Source organism: Macaca nemestrina, chromosome 10 (assembly GCF_043159975.1).
Source record: "Macaca nemestrina isolate mMacNem1 chromosome 10, mMacNem.hap1, whole genome shotgun sequence".
In the NCBI taxonomy this organism is placed as follows: Eukaryota; Metazoa; Chordata; class Mammalia; order Primates; family Cercopithecidae; genus Macaca; species Macaca nemestrina.
Genome location: NC_092134.1, coordinates 48268619 through 48294856, shown reverse-complemented (window position 1 = coordinate 48294856; position 26238 = coordinate 48268619). Strand labels below are relative to the sequence as shown.

General features: G+C 33.7%; 1 protein-coding gene across 3 annotated transcripts in view; it reads left to right on the top strand.

The window, feature by feature from the left end:
* Window positions 1-26238, top strand: part of LOC105473267 (leucine rich repeats and IQ motif containing 1) — a 239268-nt gene that overhangs the window by 17896 nt on the left and 195134 nt on the right. For all 3 annotated transcript variants that reach the window (XM_071071347.1, XM_071071349.1, XM_071071348.1), the window contains exons 4-10: window positions 524-615; window positions 2557-2674; window positions 3234-3457; window positions 7496-7570; window positions 11262-12896; window positions 20005-20157; window positions 21470-21620. In XM_071071347.1, the coding sequence (XP_070927448.1) occupies window positions 524-615; window positions 2557-2674; window positions 3234-3457; window positions 7496-7570; window positions 11262-12896; window positions 20005-20157; window positions 21470-21620 (2448 nt within the window). The remainder of the gene's footprint in view (window positions 1-523; window positions 616-2556; window positions 2675-3233; window positions 3458-7495; window positions 7571-11261; window positions 12897-20004; window positions 20158-21469; window positions 21621-26238) is intronic.

The following is a 26238-nucleotide window of genomic DNA, read 5'->3' as shown; positions in this document are numbered from 1 at the left end:
ATAAATTGAAAGAAAGAAAATATAACTACATCTGCACACATAATTAAAAATTACAAAATTCAACAACTCATAAAATAAATTTAATTCCTCTTCATTTACATGGTAATAATTATAATTTTTAAATTAATATTTTTATTAAAATGTGTTCAATATCTTGTGCAAGGTCATGTCTGGTTTGTGGCAGATAAAGTTGAATTTTTGTTGATTTCTAATCAAGGTGCCATTGCAATATCAAGCAAGGCATGTTTCTTTATGCCTGGGAAATAAACTTCAGGCACGAGAATATGGAAAATGATAGAGTCAAAGCACTTTAGAAATTTATTGCTTTTATTTTTAGAATAAAGGGAGCAGATTTCCTCCATTGTTTATTCTTAATTATTTTTCTGTTATTTTGAGTTACTCTTACTGATCAACAATATACCCTGATAGAATTTGAGATTAAAAATTAAGAAAGGGTTTGAAATTTTGAGATGTTGTATTGTATTATAATATTGGAAGTTATATATATATATTCTTTTTCTAGGCCATAGTTATGGAGCAGTTTCTGCTAATCGTATGCATTTAAGGACAGGACTATCAACTGAATATGAAGAAAGCTCAGAGCAATTAATTAAGGTATATATTCAATATTTGACTTAAAATATTCACGATTACAATTAGAAACTTTATCTCTTACACAAGATTGATAATTCACTGATTTAAATATTAAAAGTTTAATTATTTTTAAGCAAATCATCTGTGGTTTTATGGTTTCCTCTGGCATATGATAAAAAACACTCAATTTTCAATCTTTAAGAATATTAAAAGTGGTGGCCTGAGCCATTTATACCTGGCAATTTAATGTGCATGTCGATAAAATAGAACTGTATTACACAAATTTTGTTGTCTAAAAATTCTGAGGAAAATAAAGAATATATTCTAATTTGCTCTTCTTAGGAATGTACTATGTTCCAGCAGAGACTTTACAGAAAATTTAAATTTATAATACTTTATAGCAGTTTTCAGAAACAAATAAAAGAAAAACTTAGTTAAAAAATAAGAAGAGCCTTAACAGTTTAAGTTAAAATCCCACAAATGTATTTAAGAGAAAGTCTCTCCTAAAGATTCACTTCTTAGATTGATTTTTATCTCTTATTTTATCCAATTTTCTCTCCTTTTACCTATTTCTCCTCCCTAATGTGTTTAACATAATTTGAAAATTGCTTATATATCTCTTATTCTTTTTGAATGTTTTACTCTATTGAATTTTTTTGTAATACTTAAATTTGAAATATTAATTTTAAATTATTATACTGTTACTTCCTTGGAATACAAGGCCTGTATCTTTCCAACTAAAGTATGGTGAAAATATAATTATGGAAAATAATTGATATAAATGATGCATATATAATTTAGGTTAGAGAATAGTTCTCTTTTTCATCATGTAGAATATACAAAAAGTTTGTCTATGGGAATATATATATATATATATATATATATATTTTTTTTTTTTTTTTTTTTTTTCTTTTGAGACGGAGTCTTGCTTTGTCGCCCAGGCTGGAGTGCAGTGGCTGGATCTCAGCTCACTGCAAGCTGCGCCTCCCGGGTTTACACGATTCTCCTGCCTCAGCCTCCCAAGTGGCTGGGACTACAGGCGCCCGCCACCACGCCCCGCTAGTTTTTTGTATTTTTTCGTAGAGACGGGGTTTCGCCCTGTTAGCCAGGATGCTCTTCATCTCCTGACCTCGTGATCTGCCCACCTCGGCCTCCCAAAGTGCTGGGATTACAGGCGTGAGTCACGGCGCCCCGCATGTTACCCACATTTTGATTACTGTAGCTTTGTAGTAAGTTTTGAAATTGGAAAGTGTGAGTTACCCAACTTTGTTCTTTTTCAAGGTTGTTTTGGATCTTCTGGATCCCTGGTTATTTCCGTATGAATTTGAAGATGTTTAACTTTCTTTGGGTTATATTTGTATAAATATGTTATTAATATGTGTTTCAAAATTGTCTGAAATTCCTAAAATTCTGATGTCTTAATAAATGTCAATAATAATTACAGTTATTTTGTCAAATTGTTATATACTACAGAAATAGCTGTATTTCTTTATCAATTGTGTCATTAACCGTGGCTGGAATAGTCAAGCCAAAAGTCTTTTGTCATCCACAGGCAATTATTGTCTTGGCCCATCTTGGCCTCCCAAAGTACTGGGATTACAGGCTTGAGCCACCGCGCCCGGCCTAAAACAGAAATACATTAAAAGGAAAACATTAGTAGAAACATTTTGAAGTGATTGTCAAGCAGTTTAATTGAATATTGTGGAATAATATTAAATAATATTAAAGACTTATTAGAGTTCTGAAAAACATAAGGAGGGTTACTTACGCTTGCATGGCAAAACTTTTTTATTCATTGTAAAGAGAATAATTATCAATGTACTGCAGATTTGTATTTGAGAGAAATCTGAAGCACATTAAAATTCTTGGTATATACATGTAAATATTTAATGTATTATTAAAATGACAGCTTTACACTCTATCTTGATTTTTTTAATCATTAGTACTCATTTAACCTCTTAGATATTATCTGAAATAGAAAAAGAAGAATTTATGAGAAGTAAAACCAATTGTGCCCGTCCTGATTTTGTTCCTGAGCCTATTCTTCATGACTTGCCTATGGATGAACATGTTTTACCAGGTGGACTAAATCGCTCAATGATATGTTTGTTAATTTTTATATGATTAATTATAGTTATCTCAAAAAATTTGGACAGTTGTTTTTTGTTCTTTTAATATTTAGAAAAACAATTACAATGTTTGATTATTATTGTGCCTTTGCTATACTTATTAAATTACATATCATCATAGACTTTTATGCCTTCTAAATTTACTTGATTTAAATATTTTTTCCACATGTTCAGCTGATTGCAATAGATTTCACTATCCCTGACTTTATTTAGTATCTCTTAACTATCTCTTAACTATTTCTTAATGACACACACACACACACACTCTCTCGTGGATTTTATTTTTATATTAAGTTTTGTGAAATATTTTAAGTCAACTTATGTGACTTTATTCACTTCAGTGAAATTTCTATGTCTATTCAACAATGCAACAATTTCTATTGCTGCATATTCTCGCTTTGGGAATATGTTGGCATTTTTTTTTAATTTTAAAATTACTTTTATACTTTGAATTCGTTTTGACAGTTTTCATCTTACAAATAATGACGTTATTTTTCTTCATGAATCCAGATGATGCTGATATAAATTTTGGATACTGTGAAGTGGAAGAAAAATGTAGACAGTCTTTTGAGGCTTGGCAAGAGAAACAGAAGGAATTAGAAGATAAAGAGAAAGAAACTCTCAAAGCTCAGAGGGATAGAGAAGAAAAACAATTTCAAGAAGAAGAAGAAAAGCGACATTGCTGGATGAAACAATTTAAAGTTGAAAAGAAGAAATTAGAGAATATTCAGAAGGTATTTTGCTTTTGTTTTTCATATATTTTTTAAATCAGTAGCTACCTCTGAAGAATATCGATATTTGGATTGTGGTGCAGATTGAGCTTAATAGTATGACTTTTAATTACTCTCAGATAGAGGAAGAAATTGACTGTAAATTAACAGTATTTAATATGAGCTCCTTGATTAGTTTTTATTGAAATTCATTGGAAGTTCAGACACACTTTTGATCTTGGGGGCCGATGGAGTCTATGAAGTTTCAAGGGTCATCCTGGATAGTTTGAAATTTACAATATAAATGGTTGTTTTTCTTTATATGCTTCTAAACATTGGAAAAAGCAATGAAAAATTCTTGAGTATGCATTAACCTTGCTATGTGGTCTGGCATATGACATGTAAAACATATTTAAAAGTAGTTCAACCATTTAGGGACAGTCCGTGCCCCACCTTCGTAATTAAGCTACTTCCTTGAACTGGAAACTCTTTGGTGTGAAGTTTTGTACTGTTTTTTTTTTTCTGTCGTATGTGTTGTTGGTGTTGTTTTCCCCCTAGGAGAGCCACACAATCAGGTCATAGTAGTGGTATATCGATATTGTGAAACTGGTGGATTTTAGGACCCTACTTGCAGGTCATCAGAACCTTAGAATATTTGGATAACAGGCATGACTGAATTCTCTATCTTTCATGATTAAAATTGATTTATACATTATCCAGAACTCGCTGGGTTTGAGTGTTGCATATAAAGAACATTAGCTTGTTCAGCATTTTTTTAGTCCTCCATGTTGAGTACATTTCATTTCTTACTGTGTGGAAAATAAACACATTAAAGGCTGGGCACGGTGGCTCACGCCTGTGATCCCAGCACTTTGGGAGGCCAAGATGGGTGGATCACGAGGTCAGGAGATTGAGACCATCCTGGCTAATATGGTGAAACCCCGTCTCTACTAAAAATACAAAAAAATAGCCTGGCGTGGTGGCGGGAGCCTGTAGTCCCAGCTACTTGGGAGGTTGAGGCAGGAGAATGGCGTGAACCCGGGAGATGGAGCTTGTAGTGAGCCAAGATCATGCCACTGCACTCCAGCCTGGGCGACAGAGCGAGACTCTGTATCAAAAAAAAAAAAAAAAAGAAAGAAAAGAAACACATTAAAATAAATTGTAATAATGTAGAACCAGTTATGCCATGACTTTTTCTAATAGTAAGATATGAATCTTTAATTTTTCCCTTAGTTACATTTTCTTTCCCATAGACCAGAATGACATAGTCATTTCTGAGATCAAAAGCTTTTTTAAAAAAAATCCAAAATAGGATTGAGTATAATGTAGATTATTGGAGTAGTATTTGTTGGTTTGTACTAAAATGCATAATTATTATTAAGTGTTAGTGGTATCTCTGATTTCAATCCTATTAAGCAAAGTTTTCATTTTTATTTGTTTTATAACCAAAATTTGCTGACTGCCTTAAGGGCAAAGCATTCAGCTGTGGGCTTAGATGATGCAAAAGAGATCTAACACCAAATCCCACCTTCAAAGAATTATAACTTATTTTTTGAAACTAATTTGCAATTTATCATATAATTATGATTTAAGAAAATGCAATAATATTAGGTGTAACGAATTCCTAAATATGTCCTTCATTATGCCTTGAAACTTAAAAGTTTCCAATGGGACTAGCCCACAAGTTTATGACTGACTCTAAATATGTAATTTACTCTCTTTCAGTAGTTCTTTCCTGGATTGTTAGCTGCCTCTCCATTCCCCAAAATAGCAATCATAAATCTCTTAAGAATTACACTAAATTTTTCCGCCCTCATTATTAGTAAATAATCATATAACATTTTTTTTGCATCAAATACAAACTTTCTCTTTTAATTCCACAGCTATTTAGTATCAATATCTGTATTCATCCTTTTTTAAAATTATTACTGGCCTTCCCTCCTATCCCAGTAAGAAAGGTTTCTTCCTTCTGCCAAAGGTTAGCTTTTCCTCCTCTAGTTTATATTTTATCATTTTTCAACCTACACCTGCTTTTTCCATATGCTGAAACACTCCTATCATCTTCTTCCTTTTTTATTGTTTATAAGCATGATCAATTTCCTCCCATCCTAAAAACAAAAGAAAAATCATGAGATCATTCGTATATTTTTCTTTAGCTGTTCTTTGATTGACTTTTTAAAGGTTGTGTATAATAGGCTTCTTAAAGAGTGGTTATTTATACTGTATCATTTTTTTCATTCTCATCCAGTTCTAATCCTGCTAGGTTTTTTGCAGCATTACCACACTGAATGAAACTGTTCTTGAGGAAGATAACAAATGACTTCTATATATTATACTCACACATTTCTTTCAGCTGTTTTGGACTCTGTAGTATTTTATGCCAGCAAAAATTTGATGGTTGACCATTTTACTTTCCCTTGACTTCTGTAAGATCACATTGTCTTGATTGTCTCACATCTTTGGCAATTACTAGTTGATATCCATTTTAGACTTCATTTTCTCTCTCTGTCCTTGTGTTTTCCATTATGTTGTTCCTGCATTGCTATAAAGAAAATGCCTGAGACTGGGTAATTTTTAAAAGTGGCACACACTTTTAAATGACCAGATCTAACGTGGACTCAGAGCAAACTCTCACTTATCACCAAGGGTATGGTCAAAGACCTTCATAAGGGACCTGCTCCCATGATCCAAACACCTCCCAGCAGGCCCCACCTCCAACACTGCGGAGTAGGGTTCAACCTGAGATTTGGGTAGGAGCTAACAGCATGGATTCTATTTTTGTCCCTTTCTTTTCTTACTTCATATACCTCCTCTCTTGATAATTTCATCTTAATGAATTTCCTAATGTGTCCTTTGTTATATCTTGGAGCTTAAAACAAATGACCATTGATAACAAATCTACAATTGTATCAAAACAGGGTAGACTACATAACTCTCCTACAAAAACTGCATACTCAGAGAACTTTATGTATCTAAAACTGAATGCATTGTCTTGCTTTCTGAGTAGTTCTTCCCTGGGATTCTTAATTTTGATAAGCCACATTATCATCATTAGTCCAAGATAGAAAAATGATAATGTTTTATTCTTCCTTCTTTTTTATTACTATCTTCCTTCCAATTATTGCATTAGCCATCTTCTCATCCATGTACTTTACAGCTCCTTTGTAGTTCAAGCTGCCTGAGGGTCTAACTTGGAATATTTACTATATTCTCTAATTGGTCTCCTTACCTTTGGTCTTACATTTCTCACACTTATCCATAGCACTGTCAGACAATTTTTTATTTAAAAATATGTTACTTCCGTGCTTAAACCTCATAAAAAATTCCCATAGCTCATATAAGATAACGATCAAAGAACTTTTCCTAGCTCAAAATGCTTAATAAGTGCCAAAAATTGTTTCTCTTCTTGAAAACCTAGTGATTTCAAATACAGTCTTTTGCATGAAACCTTTCATGATCTAATTATCATGCCCATTATGATTTTTTATATTTTTTTCCCTTGTAATAAACTTATTCTTCTAAATTTTGGGTAATGTGTAAATTTATGATAGTGTCTTCATGTTATCAGAAGAGTTTTTGAAGAAGGGGGTTGTATATTACCGATCTTTGTTTATTCTGAGGAGACTTATTGAATGTGTTGATAAAGAGTTATTGAAAGAAAACCATTACTTATTGAACTGATTTATGTAAATTAAATGGTATGGCATGGTGAGAAAGCAATTGTAACACAAATCCCATTTTACAAATATTATTGTAATTTTTACCATGCCCAACAGTGTTTCAAGGCAATGCATTATATTCTTTGAATGAACATACTCAAATAAACACAGCAACTTTCCCAGGTTGCAAACTTCTTTCTGTTCTCAGAATGGAAACCCTAGGTATTATTTATGTGACACTTCAGTTTGAGATTAAAGTTGTTATCCCAGTACTAAAAATTGAAAGCCATTGGTTGGGTTGTCATCTTTAACTATTGTTTACAAATATAGGTTATGAGAATCATATATAATTAATATTTTTGATATTTGAGTATAGTCATATTTATTATTATCATATGTTCAGCAAGAACAGGACAAGATGAATGATGAACTCTATGAAGAAGAGAAAATTTGGAAAGAGAAATTTAAACAGCATGAGGTATCTATATGTTGTTTTTAATTAGCACATTAAACTTTCTTTATTTGAAATACATTACTATACTTGAAATGGTTATTTTTAGATAATACTGCCTAAGTAGTACAAGATTTTAGTTTATTACAGCATTAAAAATTTATTAATCCTCAGAAACACTTCTTGAAATAGAATGTCTTGAAAATGAGTTAGCTGGTTTAGTGAGTGTTGTCCATATAAAATTGTAATTCTAACATTTCTTTTAAGGTTTGATGGAATGTACCATTTTGAATATTTATTTATGTTCAAAGATTGTTATGAAAGCTTACTCTTTTTCCTAAACACAATTAATTTTGTTTTGAATGTAAGATTATTCTGATTATACATTTATTGATGAAGTTTTAGTTTTTATTTACTCCATAGCTTTTATATACAATTATTTTAAGTAATTACAAATTTAAAGTAGATATCTCCCATAATCCTGTTATTTAGCTAAACATTATCATTTTTTTGTATTCCTTTCAAAACTTTTTAAAATTTATATAAATCCGCTCCTGCAAAAGTACTACTTGTCATGTGAATGACAAGTGACAAAAAAAAGACAATAATAGCTCACCTGTAGATAATCTAAATGTTAAGTATAGTAGAGCTGTTAAAATACCTATAATGATCATCCAGTAGCAAAATACTTAGACAGGTGATGTGAAAAGAAAAACAACATCTGTAATGAAGTACCAACTATACATTCTAGGGTTTAAAAAATTCAGTATATAAAATTAAATTTCAGTGGGTAAATTTGATTGGACATAGCAGAGGAGACCATTAGTGAAATGAGACAGTTCAATAGAAAATATCCAAATTAAAGCACAGAGTAGAAAAAAAAAAAATGAGAAAAGAGGAAAAGAGCACAAGGAATATGTGATACATGGTGAAAAGATATGAAATTTGTATTATATTTTAAAAGGAGAGGAGAGAGAGAATGGGGCAGAAGCAATGAAGTAAAGAGATAATGGTTAAAAAGGTTTCAAATTGTTTTTAAAAAATCAACCAGCATATTCAAAGATGAAAAATAATTTCCAAGTAGGATAAATACAAAGAGAATGCCACCTTGGAATAAATAGTACAATTACTGAAATTCAAAACAAAAGGAAAATAAAGTCTTAGAAGCATCTGGAGGATAAAAGACGCTTTACTTAAAAAGGAGTAACAGTAAAACAAATAGCCATCTTTAAGTAAAATGATGGAAGAAACAAGACGGTTCTTTTTTTTTTTTTTTTTTTTTGAGACGGAGTCTAGCTCTGTTGCCCAGGCTGGAGTGCAGTGGCCGGATCTCAGCTCACTGCAAGCTCCGCCTCCCGGGTTCACGCCATTCTCCTGCCTCAGCCTCCCGAGTAGCTGGGAGTACAGGCGCCCGCCACCTCGCCCGGCTAATTTTTTTGTATTTTAGTAGAGACGGGGTTTCACCGTGTTAGCCAGGATGGTCTCGATCTCCTGAACTCGTGATCCGCCCGTCTCGGCCTCCCAAAGTGCTGGGATTACAGGCTTGAGCCACCGCGCCCGGCCAACAAGACGGTTCAAAAAACACAAGTATTCAATGATAATGGTTTCTTTATTAGTGTTCTTTGAATCCTGACTCTTCTGCCAATTTCTGGACTCAATTTTTAATTTCCTGGAGTATACACTTAAATATTTTCTTTTCTTTTCTTTTTCTTTTTTTTTTTTTTTTTTTGAGACGGAGTCTCGCTCTGCCACCCAAGCCGGAGTGCAGTGGCCGGATCTCAGCTCACTGCAAGCTCCGCCTCCCGGGTTTACGCCATTCTCCTGCCTCAGCCTCCCGAGTAGCTGGGACTACAGGCGCCCGCCACCTCGCCCGGCTAGTTTCTTTTGTATTTTTTTAGTAGAGACGGGGTTTCACCGTGTTAGCCAGGATGGTCTCGATCTCCTGACCTCGTGATCCGCCCCTCTCGGCCTCCCAAAGTGCTGGGATTACAGGCTTGAGCCACCGCGCCCAGCGACACTTTCAAAAAATGTTTTTGGATGCTAGATTTTCTCAATCTTTGTTTGCATATTTGAAAATATTTTTAGTTTGCTTTCAAAAATGGTCAATTTCTTTGGGTGTAGAATACAGGTTTATACCACTTTTAACAATGTAAAGATATGACTTCATTGCATATTTATTTATTTTTGCCTATGCTATCTATGATTGCAAATTTGATGCCTTTTCCTTACATTCTTTTGAAGCTTTAGGATTTTTCACTTTATACATTCATCCACACATATTTACTGGTTTTCTACTAGGTCAGGCACTTCTCTGAGTGTTTAAGATATGGCAGTACATAAAACTGAAAATAATCCCTACTTTCAAATGTGATACACAATTCCCAAGGAGGAGAGATACAAAGAAAATCACACCTTGGAATTAGATAATACTATTCAAATTCAAGACAAAGGAAAAATAAAGTGTTGGAAGCATCCAGAGGAAAAAAGACATATTACCTAAAAAGGAGCACAGTAAAACTAACAGCTGACATTCCTTAGAGTTCTGAAATATTGCTAGCATCTATCTAAGTGTGTTGTGTATGTGTGCATGCAATGTTCGGTCTTTCTCCTATGGCTTTTTGTTGTTGTTTTTAAGAAAATGTATTTTTCTATTATTTTCTTCCCTTCAGTTTTTCTCAGTTCTTTATTCAGGAACTCCTGAATAAAGAGTTCTTTATTCAGGAACTCCTAATAGTCATGTGTTGGAGTTTCTGTGTTAATCTTCTTTACCTCTGACATATCATTTTTATCTTTGTTATTATTTGTTGTTGGGGGAAAACATCTAATTTTGAATGTTTTTTTAAGTAATCAGCTGTCCAGCCATTCTATTTTGATTATTTAAGTGAGTTGTTTTTATTTGAACACTTGAAATATGAGGTTATTCCTGTTTAAATATTTTTTCTAAAATATCTTTCTTTAAATTTTTATCTAGTTTATTTAATAGTTCGATTATCTCAGAAATTGGTTCTTCCTTCTGCTGATTAAAATATAGTCTCATATCCTTTTTGTTAGTTTCCCGTAGATATTTTCTTAATTTTGTTGATCTGCTTACTTTTGGTTTAGGACTCTAGTAAAAATAATATTTTCTCACCTAACTCTAAATATTTCATTAAATACAGTAGTATGTGGTTATCAACTATTTTGGTCATTGAGAAGGGGTAAGATATGTGAGTAGGCTGGTTCTGGATATTGTTTTTATGTAGGGACTATCTGACTTTCTTGGTATCATAAGTTTCACAAAATAATTCCTGTTTTTGCAGTCTCAGTACTAGCTGAGTCTTCTTGATCGGAACTCTCATTCCAGAAAGTTTGAAGTCCTTTATTTCTATGTGGTTTTTAGCCTGTGGTTTCCCTTTTGTTGTTGTTGTTGTTTGTTTGCTTATTCTATGTCTTTCTGATTTTATGTTTTCTATCTTCAAGGAAATCTCCAATTTATATCTGGGTGGCTTAGAATACATATAACATTAGAGTATCAACTTAACAACATGATTCAATCTCCTAAATATTAAAAAAGTGTACCCTTTAAGATAAATGACTTTAGTTTCTCTAAATAAATTTTATAGAAACTTTATTAAGATGTCAGTTTTAGTATTTGTTTTCAATCTATTTTTCAGATGACATTTTAGTAACATCTCATGTTTAGTTTATGCCGACTACCATGTATCTTACTTTGTTTTAGGAGTATATTAGAAACTTGCATTTACAAATGGAAGAAGAAAGGACAAGATTTAAAGACCAACAGGAAAAAGAAAAAAATTGTTTGTTAAAACAGCAGAATAATGCAGCTGTTAAAATTCAGGCTAAATATAAAGCATTTGTAGCCTATCAAAAATATGGCCCAATTATTAAAGAGCAAGTTGAAAGTAGGAAAAGGAAAGCACAAGAGTGGAAGGAAATGGAAGCAAAAATACGACAGAAGGAGGAAGAAAATCGAAAAAGATTAGAGGAAGAACAAAGGATAAAAGAAGAGAGAAAAAAGCAAAAGGAAGAGGAAAGGAAAAGGAGAGAAAAAGAGTATGAAGACAAAAAGAATATTATGAAACAAGAAAGAAAGCAACTAATAATCAAGGAAAAAATAAGATTAAGAGAAGATGCAAGTCAACAGCTAATAATAAGTAGTGCATTAAAGAAGAGAGGATATAATAACAAACATTTAAGTCTTGAAGATATTTCAAATGATAAGGGTGATATAGCCAAAAATCTAGTGGATGAAAATTTAAAGAAGCAGGAAGATGTTCTCCTTTGGCTAGCTGAGGAATCAAATATGAAAGAAAATATAGATAGACAGACTATATTAAAAGAATCAATACAAGTACAATTAAAAGAATCTGTATCAAGCCAAACAATTCTGGCAGATTTTAAAATGGAAGACAAAAATGAAAACCTAGCAAAAAAGCAATGTTCAGAAGAATGGGTCAAGCAAGAAAGAAAATATGAAAATGCAGATAACAAAACTGAATTGGGAGACTCTGATCTAAAAGAAAATCTGAAAGAACAGTTTCCACTGCAAGAATTAAAGTCTGATGCAGAAAAAGAAGAAATCATGAAACATGTCATAAATGAGAATATGGGACCAAAAACCCAGATAATATTAGAACATAACCAAGAAATCAATGAAGTGAAAACCAATGAAACACAGAAAATAATCAAAGATAATCAGCAGAAAAAGATACAAAAAGTAGAAAAAGAAGAGATACAAGAACAGAATGGATTATTATACAAAGATAAGGATACTTTAATTATTTCAGTGAAACAAAAATCACTCTCACTAACATCAGAAAATTCTGAAGATGTAGGAGAAAACGTAATATTACAAGAAAAAGAAATTTATTCAAAAGTCAAGGAAATTGAGGAGAACCCTAAAGACAGTGCTTGGAATAGTGGCATTGTGATTTTTAACACAACTGATCCCATGATAAATAAAGAAGACAAAAGAAATGACCAAGATTATGTGTTAGGTAGACATGCTCCTTGTGAAGACTTGAGTGACTATAATGCAGAAAGCTCCATGGTATCTAAAGAAGTAAACTCTCTTAAATCTGAGATTAGAAAAATTTCAGAAAAATGCCCTGAAAATGGACCTGAGCCTGAAAGCATGACCTGCTCTGTACCAGAGTCAACCCTTCTATATTCTATTGAAGAAAAGAGACTAGCCTGGATAAAATCATTTAAACCTTGGCTTGAAATTTTCAAGCAAAATCAACAAAAGAAAATTGTTAGAAGAAAGAGACATGTGAAATGCCCAGCCAACATGACACCTGCTTTGGATAAACTGGAAATTCTTCGATGTGGCCCTTGGGATACTTTACAGCAGGTATTTCTAATTTTATGATACTTTTTCATATTTAATTGCAATTAGCTCTTTAAAATGTAACTTTTCAGATCTTAGAAAAAGAAATATTTTGTATACAAGAATTGTCTCTCTTGTTTAATAAATTTATGAATGAAGTATTACCCCATTTGGGAGGGAATATATCTCAACTAAAATAGTTCAAGGCATCTTCCCTAAGTGACAGTCTATAAACAGCTTTGATTTATATTTTTTAATATCTTGAAGCCTATGTTCAAGGGCCCTACAGTCATTATTTAAACCTCTAAGAATGGAAGCATACAGAAAGTTAGGGTTAGAATTATAGTAGGAAACTTCTAAGTAAACAGAAGTTTGCTTTAGACTTGAGCCACGACACCACCTAGTGGTTCCTTTTGGAATAAAGTGGATTCCCGGTGCATGACCACTGTTGTGAAAGAAGGGCTTGCATGATAGCAGACCCTAGAACTCCTATCTAGAAACAATTATTTAGTTGTGTGCTATTTAAAGGTGGTGCCTGTATGTCTGACATGTAAAATAGTTGTCATCAAATGTTACTAATTTTATATGGTTATGGAGAACATTGTTTCAACCAAAATTAAGGCACAGAAACTAACAAACGTATGGAAAAAGGGAAAATATTTTAAACAGTGTAACACTAGAAAGGACTTATGATTAAAATACATATATTTATCTAAGGCCTGAAAGTCAAATATATTCCATAAAGTTTATTTAGTTTCTTGATAGACTTTCTTGCTAGACAGATGTCTAGGAAAAGGAACAATCATATTAATAGGTAAACATTATTTTGTTTATTCACTCAGCAAATATTCATCTATCCAATAAGATGATCAATATTTATTGGTGGACTAAATAAAAACAAAGAAAACTCAGTCTTTTCCTTTACAGAGCTTAAACAAATAGATACACACATAAATACATTATGGATCTTGAGAATTGCTGTAAATAAGACTTCAGAGTATCCTGTGAGAGAATAATAAAATAGTGGGATTTTGAAGAGATTTGTGGTATATGAAATAGCAATATAAGAGATGAGAACTGGGACATACACTTTTAAGTGTCTTTTATTTCCTAGGTAATGTATTTGCCACATCTATCAGGTCTGTAGAGCTACATATAGAATCTCTCATCTGCTCTTCCCTAATTTTTTCTTTGGGCATGTTATCTCTGGAATCATGTTTTAGCACTTTTCTTTCTCTAACATATTGCTGCAGGCCTTCCAATATGATAACATTAGCAATTATTTAATTTTCCTCATGAATATCTGTTACAGCTAGGCACGAGTGATGGCTTCATGCCTACAGTGTACTTGCTTCAAAAGTGAAAATGAAGTTATAGAAACAGTAGTGTTCCTCCCTTTTCTTGTAGGTATCTGTTGTGTCCAATGAGAAGGAAGTTAAGGTGTGTGAATCTCTTTCTCCTTGGCATTTCTTCTCCAGCTCCCTCTCTGTTCCTTCTTTCAAACGCTTGTCAATTTACATAAAATGATAATTAACTTTCTTTTACTTTTCAGAACAAGGCCTGACAAACTATTAAAATCTATAGAATACCTGAAGATTTGTTGAAATGTGGATTCTGATTCAATAGGTCTGGTGATCCACCCATCCTCCATTCTTGCAATGATTCTAAATGATGATGTTGGTGCGGTGAATGGACTAATCTGAGTAGCAGTGTTCTAAAGGGCACCATAATCCTCTCATCACTTCTTAAAGCAACTATCTCAAGCTTTTAATTTGGCTTTGAAGCATCAAATAGACAGTATAAAGATGAAAAATACACGTGAATGTGCCATATAGATGCCAAAGTGTTAAGAAAATATCCCTTTTGTGGCCGGGCGCGGTGGCTCACGCCTGTAATCCCAGCACTTTGGGAGGCCGAGGCGGGCGGATCACAAGGTCAGGAGATCGAGACCACGGTGAAACCCCGTCTCTACTAAAAATACAAAAAATTAGCTGGGCGCGGTAGTGGGCGCCTGTAGTCCCAGCTACTCAGGAGGCTGAGGCAGGAGAATGGCGTGAACCCGGGAGGCGAAGCTTGCAGTGAGCCGAGATCGCGCCACTGTATTCCAGCCTGGGGGACACAGCGAGACTCCGTCTCAAAAAAAAAAAAAAAAAAAAAAAGAAAAGAAAATGTCCCTTTTGTTACCAGACAACTCCTGTAAAGAATCTGTTCCGTAGATAGCTTACTATGGTGCCTTTATTCACCACTGTTACTACTGATCCATGGCTCACTTTCTTTTTGACATTCTGATCTTTTAGCTTCAGATCTCTGTCCTTATCTTGACCGCTCACCGCCATCCTTGGGATGTCCTTCTGGAGATAAGCTTAGAATAAGTTTATTGTCTCCCAGTAATGCATTCATTTTGCTTACATTAATCTCTTACTTTGAGACTTCAAGACATACTTCTTTACACATTGTTCATACTTCTTTACACATTGCCAGGCAAATAAAGATACTCCTCAAGTTACAATGAAGTTACATCCAGAAAAACCTACATAGCTTACAACTGGGCAAAATCATCTGGTAACATGGTACACTGTAGGATATTTGTTGTTTACCCTTATGATCGTGTGGCTGACTGGAAGCTGCAGCTCCCTAGCATTGCCTGACATTGTGAGAGATTATCATACTTTATATTGCTAGCTTGGGAAAAGATCAAAATTCAAAATTTGAAGTATGGTTTCAACTAAATGTCTATTGATCTCACACCATCATAAAAATTTTTTAAAATTCTGTGTTAAACAATCTTACAGGAACTATCTGTAATGACTTTCATTACCTGATTATAGGATTGATGGGTGGGGGGATGAATAAATGGATGAATACAGAATTCCAATAGAAATATCTAATGTAGATGACTGGTTGATGGGTGCAGCAAACCACCATGGCACAGGGCACGTGTATACCTGTGTAACAAAACTGCACGTTCTGCACATGTATCTCATGTATACATGTAACCTAAAGTATAATAATAAAAAAAAAGAACTGCAATTGAATGTTAATCTTATCTCCTCATATTACCAGTTTCACAGTTTAGATAAAGTATATTGACTGAAGAGGAAATTAATGTAAAATTATTGAAGTGTAGTTTATTAGACTACTAAGTTCTATGTTAAGACTGTTTCTAATTTTATTTCTGCCATTTACTGGCTGTGTCACCTTATGCAAGTGCTTGACCTGTATGAGCCTCAGTTTTGTCTTCATAAACTGGAAGAGCAATATCTATTTTTTTTTTTTTTTTTGAGACGGAGTCTCGCTCTGCCGCCCAGGCTGGAGTGCAGTGGCCGGATCTCAGCTCACTGCAAGCTCCGCCTCCCGGGTTCACGCCATTCTCCTGCCTCAGCCTCCCGAGTAGTTGCGACTACAGGCGCTCGCCACCTTGCCCGGCTAGTTTTTTGTATTTTTTAGTAGAGACGGGGTTTCACCGTGTTAGCCAGGATGGTCTCGATCTCCTGACCTCGTGATCCGCCCGTCTCGGCCTCCCAAAGTGCTGGGATTACAGGCTTGAGCCACCGCGCCCGGCCCAGAGCAATATCTATGATACAGGATCGTTGAGTTTTAAAATGCTGTATGTAATGAACATGGCCCAGGACTTCTAATATCACTTGTTAAATGTGGGTCTCAAGCAAGCAAAGAGAAGGACAAATGGATTGTTTTTGAGGGCTGCTTAATAGCTTGTTTCATCAAAAAAGTTATAAAGTTGAAAATACTAGACCATTGGGTTATATACAGTAATATCTCAGAAGGGAAGACTAAAGAGCAATAATTATAGGTAATGAATATATTTTTATTTTAAATTTTTAAATGTTTTAACTATTTTCTCTTTTATTTTTCGCAGTTTGCTACTAATGGTAACTTGTGTTAAGTAATAACTACCACAAAAAAGGGCATTGAGCTTAAGGATTTTTAAATATTGCTTTATATCATACATGCATAATAATATTTTAGATGCTTAGTAACTTTTAGATCAAGAAGTCTCACTTCTCTTATACAAAGTAAATTGTGATGAACTGCTATTGGAATGATACATGACTTACCTGAAATTATTTTGTAGCTGTTCTATTCAAGCCACTAGTCAAACATTGGACTCAGTCCCTTTGCAGCTGATTTTTAAAACAATATTATTTTTCTCTGCCAAATAGATTTGAGTTTGGACCACTGAACAAATATTCTGAAAAAGTTAAAAAAAAAAAAAAAAAAGACTTGTTGCTTGCATTACTTTTGTAATTACATTTACCATAGATGACTGACACTTCTTAGGTTGAACTCAAGAATAATTGAGAATAAAATCTCTAAAAAGTATATTGCTGTGTTAGGGAATTTTATGTCCAGTGGGCCATAAAGGATTTGGGAAAATACAGATGATTAAGTAGAAAATTGATTTGGAATCTGTTATTAAAATATAATGAGTGTTTCATAGCTTCTATAGGTGGAATAGTTCATTCTCAAGTCATGAGAGTCTGAAAGTATAACTTTTTCAAATGTTTTTACATAATTCATAAGAAAAAGGAAGTGTGAGTGCTATAAATACAGTTGAGTTTTGCCACAGGCTAGGGAAGTTCATTCATTTATTTATTTAAGAAACATTTACCCAAAACCCATTGTGCTCCAATTGCTGTTTTTCAAGTTGACCGTACAGTAATGAACACATATGATTACTAATTCTATATTGACCTTAATTTTGAAGCATAAAGTGGTTTTATATATGTGGCGCTTGTCTCTATAATTAATTAATACAAAATTAATTAATACAAAAATTAATACAAAATTAATACAAAAATTTATTTTGATCTCATATATTTGGAAAAAATCTGTGGTCGAGTAGGGAATATATCGCTATACTATAAAGATTTTTTAAAATATTCAATGAAAAGGCTTCAATTAAAGGAGAAAATATGAAGCTCCTCATATTCAAAAATAAATACCACTAACAGGGATACTGTAGCAGAATAGATAATAAGATTAAAGGACAGAAATTGCCAAATCATAAATAACTAGAACTTAATTGTGGTTGTATATTTGTTTGCAAGCAACATGTTACTAAATCACACTGAATAATATAAATTATAATGTTGAGTAGCATTTGTTACTATACAGCTATAGTTGTTGAATTTTCAATTTTTAAGTGCTCAATTCTAAATAATGTTTTCATTTTTAGTGTAGAGCCAGTTTTCCAATTACAGAATTTATATCCGTTTGTTACAGATTAACTAGGCAGTACATAGAATTTATCTCCATACAAATTGATGAGTACATTTTCTTTTCTGAAAAAAATATTAAAAATAAATTTGTTTCAAAATTGCTTTAGATTATGAATAATTCCTAAAATGATTTTGAAACTAGAAGTCTTATTTATCTGAAGGTTTTTTTTTTTTTTGAGACAGGAGTCTCGCTCTGTCGCCCAGGCTGGAGTGCAGTGGCGCGATCTCGGCTCACTGCAAGCTCCGCCTCCCGGGTTTACGCCATTCTCCTGCCTCAGCCTCCTGAGTGGCTGGGACTATAGGCGCCCGCCACCGCGGCCGGCTATTTTTTTGTATTTTTAGTAGAGACGGGGTTTCACCGTGGTCTCGATCTCCTGACCTTGTGATCCGCCCGCCTCGGCCTCCCAAAGTGCTGGGATTATAGGCGTGAGCCACCACGCCTGGCCTATGACTTCCAGTTTTATCTATGTTGTTGCAAATGACAGGATCTCATTGTTTTTGATGGCTGAATAGTACTCATGGTGTATATGTACTATTTTTCTTTATTCATTTCTCTGTTGATGAACACTTAGGTTGCTACTAAATCTTGGCTATTGTGCAGAGTACTGCCGTAAACTTGAGGATACAGATGACTCTTCAATATACTGATTTGGTTTCTTTCGGATATATATCTAGCAGTGGTATTGCTGGAACATATGGTAGCTCAGTTTTTTGAGGAATCTCCAAACTGTTCTCCACAGTGGCTGTACTTATTCACATTCCCACCAACAGTGTAGGAGGGTTCCCTTTTCTCCACATCCTCTCCAGCATTTGCCTGACTTCTGCACATAAGCCATTTTAACTGGGGTGAATTGATACCTCATTGTCGTTTTGATTTACATTTATCTGAGGATCAGTGATGTTGAGCACGTTTTCATATGACTGTTTGCCATTTGTATGTTTTCTTGAGAAATATCTATTCAGATCTTTTGCCCATTTTTCAATTGGATTATGAGACTTTTCCTATTGAGTTGTTTGAGCTTCTTATATATTCCGGTTACTAATCCCTTGTCAGATGGATAGTTTGCAAGTATTATTCCCTTTCTGTGGACTGTCTCTCCACTTTATTGATTGTTTCCTTTGCTGTGCAGAAGCTTTGTAACTTGATGCAATTCCATTTGTCCATTTTTGCTTTGGTTGCCTGTGCTTGTAGGGTATTACTCAGGAAATACTTGCCCAGTCCTATGTCCTGGAGAGTTTCCCCAATTAAAAAAAATATATATATATATAATCAGTGTCATAGTTTGGGGTCTTAGATTTAAGTATGTTTAATCTATTTTGACTTGATTTTTGTGTGTATTAAGAGATGGGGGTCTAGTTTCATTTTTCTGCATATGGATATCCAGTGTTTTCCAGCACCATTTATTGAATAGACTGTCCTTTCTCTAATGTATGGTCTTGGCACCTTTGTCGAAAATGAGCTCACTGTAGATGTATAAATTTGTTTTCGGGTTCTCTGTGCTGTTTCATTTGTCTGTGTGTCTGTTTTATGCCAGTACCATGCTGTTTTGGTTACTGTAGCTATATAGTATAATTTGAAGTCCATACCACTTTAACAATCAAAAATTGGCGAAAAAACAGAGAATGAGCTAATACATGATTATGTTGTTGCATTTATGTATCTTACCTTTGGGCTTGAATTTGTCATAGATGATTGCAATATTTTGTTTTTGTATGTGGGGAACAAAAGAGACCAGATAACTTAGCAAATTGAGTTGTTAGCAAACATAGGCTTCAACATACAGTATTACTTTTCTTAAATGAATTTTCTAAACAGTTTTGTAAGGCTAATGTTGTTTATATTCATTTTTGTTAAATAACACTGTACACTCCAATTTTCTTGATTCCTCTAGGTTACAACAGTTACATTTCAAGATTTGCCAGGCTGTGTTCTTTCTACACTGGCAGAGTGTACAAATCTTCAGTTTCTATCCCTTCAACACTGTGGATTAACTTCTTTGCACAGCCTGAGTAATTGTAAAAAACTTAAGTACATTGATGCACAGGTATGCTCTCTGTCCTACTGTTATTTATTTTATAATAAAATGTAAAATGGATTTTTGTTTACATTTCAGAAATGACACTTTTGAAGAAACAATTACTAAACTAACTTGTAACTCAGCCTGAAGAGATCAAGTGGTATGGTAAAGTTTTGAGAAGCAGAGAGGGAAGTTTATTGGATGATATGACCTAAAATGACTAACTCTTTTTGTAGCTAATATGGTTATGATTTTCATTACTTTTACTGCACAACAAATGACTATATTACTTAGTAGTTTCAACCAACAACCATCTTATTTGTTCATGGTTCTGTGGGCCATTAATTGTGACTAAACTTGGCTGGGCATTTTTTCTGATTTCTATTGTATTTACTGGGTCTCTTATGTAACTGCAGTGAGATGGAAGCTAGAGCTAGAATGTCCTAAATCACTTACCTTATGTGTCTACTGCCTTGGCAGAATTGCCTGGAAGATGGGAATCTCTCTGTTATCTGGGGCTTCTTTCCAGGGAGTTTGTAGGGTATTTCTCAAGAGCAGGATCTCAAGAACCTAAAAGACATGCTGCAGTGTGCAAGTGCTTATAAAACATCTGCTTACATCATGTTGGCTAATGTTTTATCGGCTAAGCCCTGAGGTCATGTGGAAGGGGACTGTATGCATATGTGAATATTGGTTTCTGATGTTTACTGGGAGCTACCAAAGTAACAGTCTATTAAAATCTATCCTCTGGCTTATAATGATTCACATCTTTCCCACATGCAAAATACGTTCATATCCCAAATACACCAAAGTATCATTAACTTAAGGCATCGGGCTCAAGCTTGAAGCACAGGCTTTTCTCATCTAAATCAGATCCAGGTGAAGAGGAGGCTCATCAGGTCCAGTTCCTTGGATGCATCCACTGAGGTGAAGCCAGCTCAACTCAGATATCTGCAATATAAAATTAAAAATTACCTACTGCCACCCCACATACAATGGTGAGACACGGCTTGATTAACAACAGTAGCCATTCCCATTCAAGATGGGAGAAACAAGAATGACAATATATTCACTTTTTAAAATTTATATTGTTTAAAATACTTTGTTATCCTACCTGTGTTTTAAAACAATAATATTTAATACATTAAAAATTAATTATTTATTAGTTTACTTAATATTTTCATCCAAATAGTATAACAGTTTTCAGGGTTATCTTAGAAGTTAAAGATTCAGATATTAATTTGGAGATCCTATCTCATCTTTCCTCTTTTTGAAAGCTTTAAATATTTCATTAATAAGCCATTGAAGTAAAACTAATTGCATTTGTTCTTTGCTTCAGGAAAACCGTATTGAGGCTATTGACTGTGAAAATCTGGAAAATCTCTGTGTTGTTCTTCTTAATAAAAATCAACTGACTTCTCTTCATGGTTTGGATGGCTGCACTAATATTCAATGTCTTGAACTTTCACATAATAAAATTACTCGAATTGGTAAGCACAATGAAATTGTAATATTTAAACATTTATTTCTCATAATCTATTTTGTTTTATTTATTCCTTTTTAAGAGTAGGCCGCCATCACAAATGTGCATATTTTATTTATGTTATACTTTTAAAATCTAGATTAGAAAAATTCAATTATTTTTAATGTCTATAAAGGGAATATGCTCTCCCATCACTGGCAACTCTGTAGTTGTTAGCAGCCCCCCAAGTTAGTATATATGCTTCTCTGTTTCTTTTCCTACATCCAATAGTAATCTGAGCTCTACGGGAATATAACACCTTGATATTGTGCCTTGATATTTTTATGGATCCTATGCTTCCCAAATGCCTCAGCAATTGTTGTAACTGTTTGCTGGTAAACCTTTTTCATCACCACTCTCATTAGCTACATACATCACTTGGACTAATCTTTCCTTCTTCCGATAAAGTTGCTAAATCTACATGAAAGATTCATCAGGCCGAATCTCCCTAAACTTCTCAGTCCCTCCAGAGCTATATCTGCATATCTATGTAACTGTATTGACTTCCTTCCTTATGTCTTATAATTTATATAGGTAGCAATGAAAATCTCTTTTCTTACTTAAAGACCAGTCCTTTTATTTTTTTGTTTTAGCAATTTTTTTGTGGACCCAAGTTTATCTTTTTTTTTTTTTTTGAGATGGAGTCTCACTCTGTCGCCCAGGCTGGAGTGCAGTGGTGGGATCTCAGCTCACTGCAAGCTCTGCCTCCCGGGTTTACGTCATTCTCCTGCCTCAGCCTCCCAAGTAGCTGGGACTACAGGCGCCCGCCACCTCGCCCGGCTAGTTTTTTTTGTATTTTTTAGTAGAGACGGGGTTTCACTGTATTAGCCAGGATAGTCTCGATCTCCTGACCTCGTGATCCGCCCGTCTCGGCCTCCCAAAGTGCTGGGATTACAGGCTTGAGCCACCGTTCCCGGCCTATCTTTTATTTTTTATTTATTTATCTATTTTTATTTTTTTGATAAGGTCTTGCTATGTTGCCCAGGCTTGTCTCCAACTCCTGGGCTCAACAGATTTGCCCACCTCAGTGTCCTGAGTAGCTGGGACTACAGACATGTATCACTACAGTCAACTAGTCCTATTTTCTATAAATATTCCCATCAGCCCTTCTGGACCTTACTCCATTATTTTTCATCAGCCTTCTGTCAAAGTGTTTCTATTGCTGTGCCCTTTCTCTCACATCTCTAAATGAAAATAAAAACAAAAAACAAAACAAAACAAAACAAAACAAATTTCCTCTTACCTCACGTTGAGTTCTGTCTTTGCCTCCCCTCTCTTCTTCCCCTTTATTGTCAAGTTTTGGGAAAGAAAGAATGTTTTGTGTTTGCCTTAACCTCTTATTACCCAACTTCCCTCTTCTACCCACTGAAATGAAACTCAAGTTACTTCTGCATTATTGTCAGCATGATGATTCTGAAGTAAAAATTGTATTATTCACCTCCTGGCTTGAATTCCTCTGTTGTTTTTTATTATTTTATTCATTATGAAATTCTCAAGGGCCTTGGCAAAGGGTTAATAATGGTTAATGAAAAATCAAGGATTGCCAAAAAGTTGGGAACTGGATTAAAACTTTACTTTGATATGGTACAAATGGCTGAAATATTGGGCTCCCGGAGGATACCATACTGTCCACCTTTTCAATCCTATAACCATTAGAAAGTCTAATCTAGACTGAAATATCAGAGTAGAATGGGCATAGATAAGGGAACAGTAGTAAGCTTAATTTCTGTATTTAGTCTTGGTTCTACTATTAGTTTTGCTTTTCTGTGTATATTTTGTTTTTTCTTCTCTTTTTATTGTGGAAAATTTCAAACATTTATAAATGTAGAATAATACATGGAAATTCCATATAACCATTAGTTATATTAAACATTTGCTTCATCTTTACTTTTTTGGGGTTTTGATTTCGTTTTTTCTTTCATAAAGCAGATCCCCAGACCATGTAATTCCATTCCTTCATGCTTCAGGAGACAGTTTTCAATAATATGGCCCTCTCTTACTTAACCCCAGTGCATTGTAACACCTAATGGGATTAATAATGAACCCTTGTATCAACTGATAGTACATAATCAAATTTTTCTAATTTCCTAAGTGTCTGGGTTTATTGGAATCATAATATCAATAATGAGCATATATTACATTTATCTAGGACTTTGAAGTCTCTTTAAATCTGCAGCAGTCCTCACGGCTTTTTTTTTCCCCCTCCATTGATTTGTTGTAGAACCTGTGTGAATTTTCTTACGGAATGTCCTGCCTCAGGCTTTGTCCATTTACTTTTTCTAGTTTTATTGAAATTGTTTCATTAAACCCTATATTTTCTATAAATTGAAGTTAGTTTAAAAAGATTTGATTAAATTCGAAAGTAAGCTGCTTTGGCAGGAATTCTTCATAGGTGGTGTTCTGTGCTTTATATTTGATTACATCAGCAGTCATACAGTATTTGACAGTTTACTTTTAGTGATGCTACACTTGAGTGTTGGGTATAGCTGATGATAACCTAAACACTCCATTATAAAGTTCGCCATTAACCTTTCATCTAATGTTCATCCATTGATTAATATGACCTGGATCAATTAATGCAGCAGAGGATGTGATTTGTGAGTTTTCTATTTGATCATTTCTTCCACAGCTTTTAAGCTGGAATTCTTTAATCAGTTAGAACTATTTTGTTATTCTGAAATGGTTTGTAGCATAAAGTCAGGGCTAAATGCTTACTATTGTATTGACAAACTCTTAAAGTCTTAGTGACCCTAGTTACTTTCAGTGGTGCCAACTTGTTTTTGGTTTGTTTATTTAGTTTGTTTTACTACTTGTTCTACCTTTCTCTCTCTCTCTCAATATACTTATGAAAATATACATTTTTATAGCTCAGAATATTTTAGTCAGTTGCTCTGTTATTCATTTTGATACTCTAATTGTTTTGTGAACTTGAATTGAGGATAGCAAATATGCTTTAGACTTACAGCTGTATTCATATTTTCTTCCACTATATTCCATGGTTTGTGGCAACATTATTATAACCACGTGCCATATCTTATCCATAAAATAGCTTCAAAACAACAATGCCAATATTACTATTGACAATATAACTTACTAATTTTAAGATTTCTTTACATTTTTTGTCCTTGCACTATCCCAAACAGATATGATTAAAATGGTATGTTATAAAATCATTTGAAATATTTTATCTTTGGGATTAGGTTATAAATTTGATAATTTAGTTTTCTACTAATTTGATAAATTAATTCACTTTTCCCATTTGATTGTATTTTACTTTTATATGTAACACAGATTCGTGATTCCAAAATAAAAATTACATTAAAAAAGCATACTGAAGTTATTGTGCTTTAGTTCCTGTCCTTTTCACTCTTCTCTCCTGTTTACTTTTATATGTGGAATTTTTGTATAAAATGTACATATATAATATATAAAACATATATATGTGTGCATCTATATATATGTACATATCTAAGGAAATACATGTGTGTATGCTAATCCTCTCACAAAATGTAGCATATTTTAAGTACTGTTCTTTATCTTGCTTTTGACAACTTATTATGGAATTTATAATTCTTTTTCCATAGCTACTTAATTTTCTATTGTGTGAAATAACCAGAGTTTTCCCATTTTTGCCTTGCTGATGGATATTGAATGGTTTCCAATCTTCCACATTACCATAATGAATATAACATCTACTTAATTTCATATTTAATCAGATATATCTTCAGGTTAATTTCCTGCCATTTTTATCAATGGGCCAAAAGATATCAATAATTTAGGAAGATAGTGTCAGACTCCCTTTATATATATTGTGCCTATTCTCATCCTGCTGACAAAGACATACCCGAGAATGGGTAATTTATAAAGGAAAGAGGTTTAATGGACTCACAGTTCCACATGACTGGGAGGCTTCAAAATCATGGAGGAAGACAATACAAGAGCAAAGGGACATCTTACATGGCGGCAGGCAAAAGGACTTGTGCAGGGGAACTCCCATTTATAAAACCACCAGATCTTGTGAGATTTATTCACTACCACAAGAGCAGTATGGAGGAAACTTCCTCCATGTTTCAGTTATCTCCACCTGGCCTGCCCTTGACATGTGGGGATTATTACAATAAAAGGTGAGATTTGGGTGGGGACACAACCAAACCATATCATTGCCGTTTAGTACTTTTACCACAAATGCATGATAATACTATTTTCTTGGCTTTTTCTTTTCTGTTTATTATGCTGTTCTTTTCTATTTTGAGTTAAATATTTAATTCAATTATTTTTAAATCTTTTTTTAATCATATTGACATAAATACTTAAATCTATAGTTTTCCCTCTGAGCAGTGCTTAGTCTGTAACTTCTGACATGTAGATATTTTCATCATTTTTATAATTTTAGAGTTTTTAAAAATCTTTTATCTAAGATTTAAAATTTCCATATAGAAAGATCATTTTTTTGTTGTTGATTCTTTTTAGTTTCATTGCTTTATAGCTGGAGAATAATTTTTGTGCTATTTCTCTTTTTGGAACTTATTTTGGCTCTCTTGCTAATCTAATATGTGGTCAATTTTCATGAATGTTTTAGATTTACT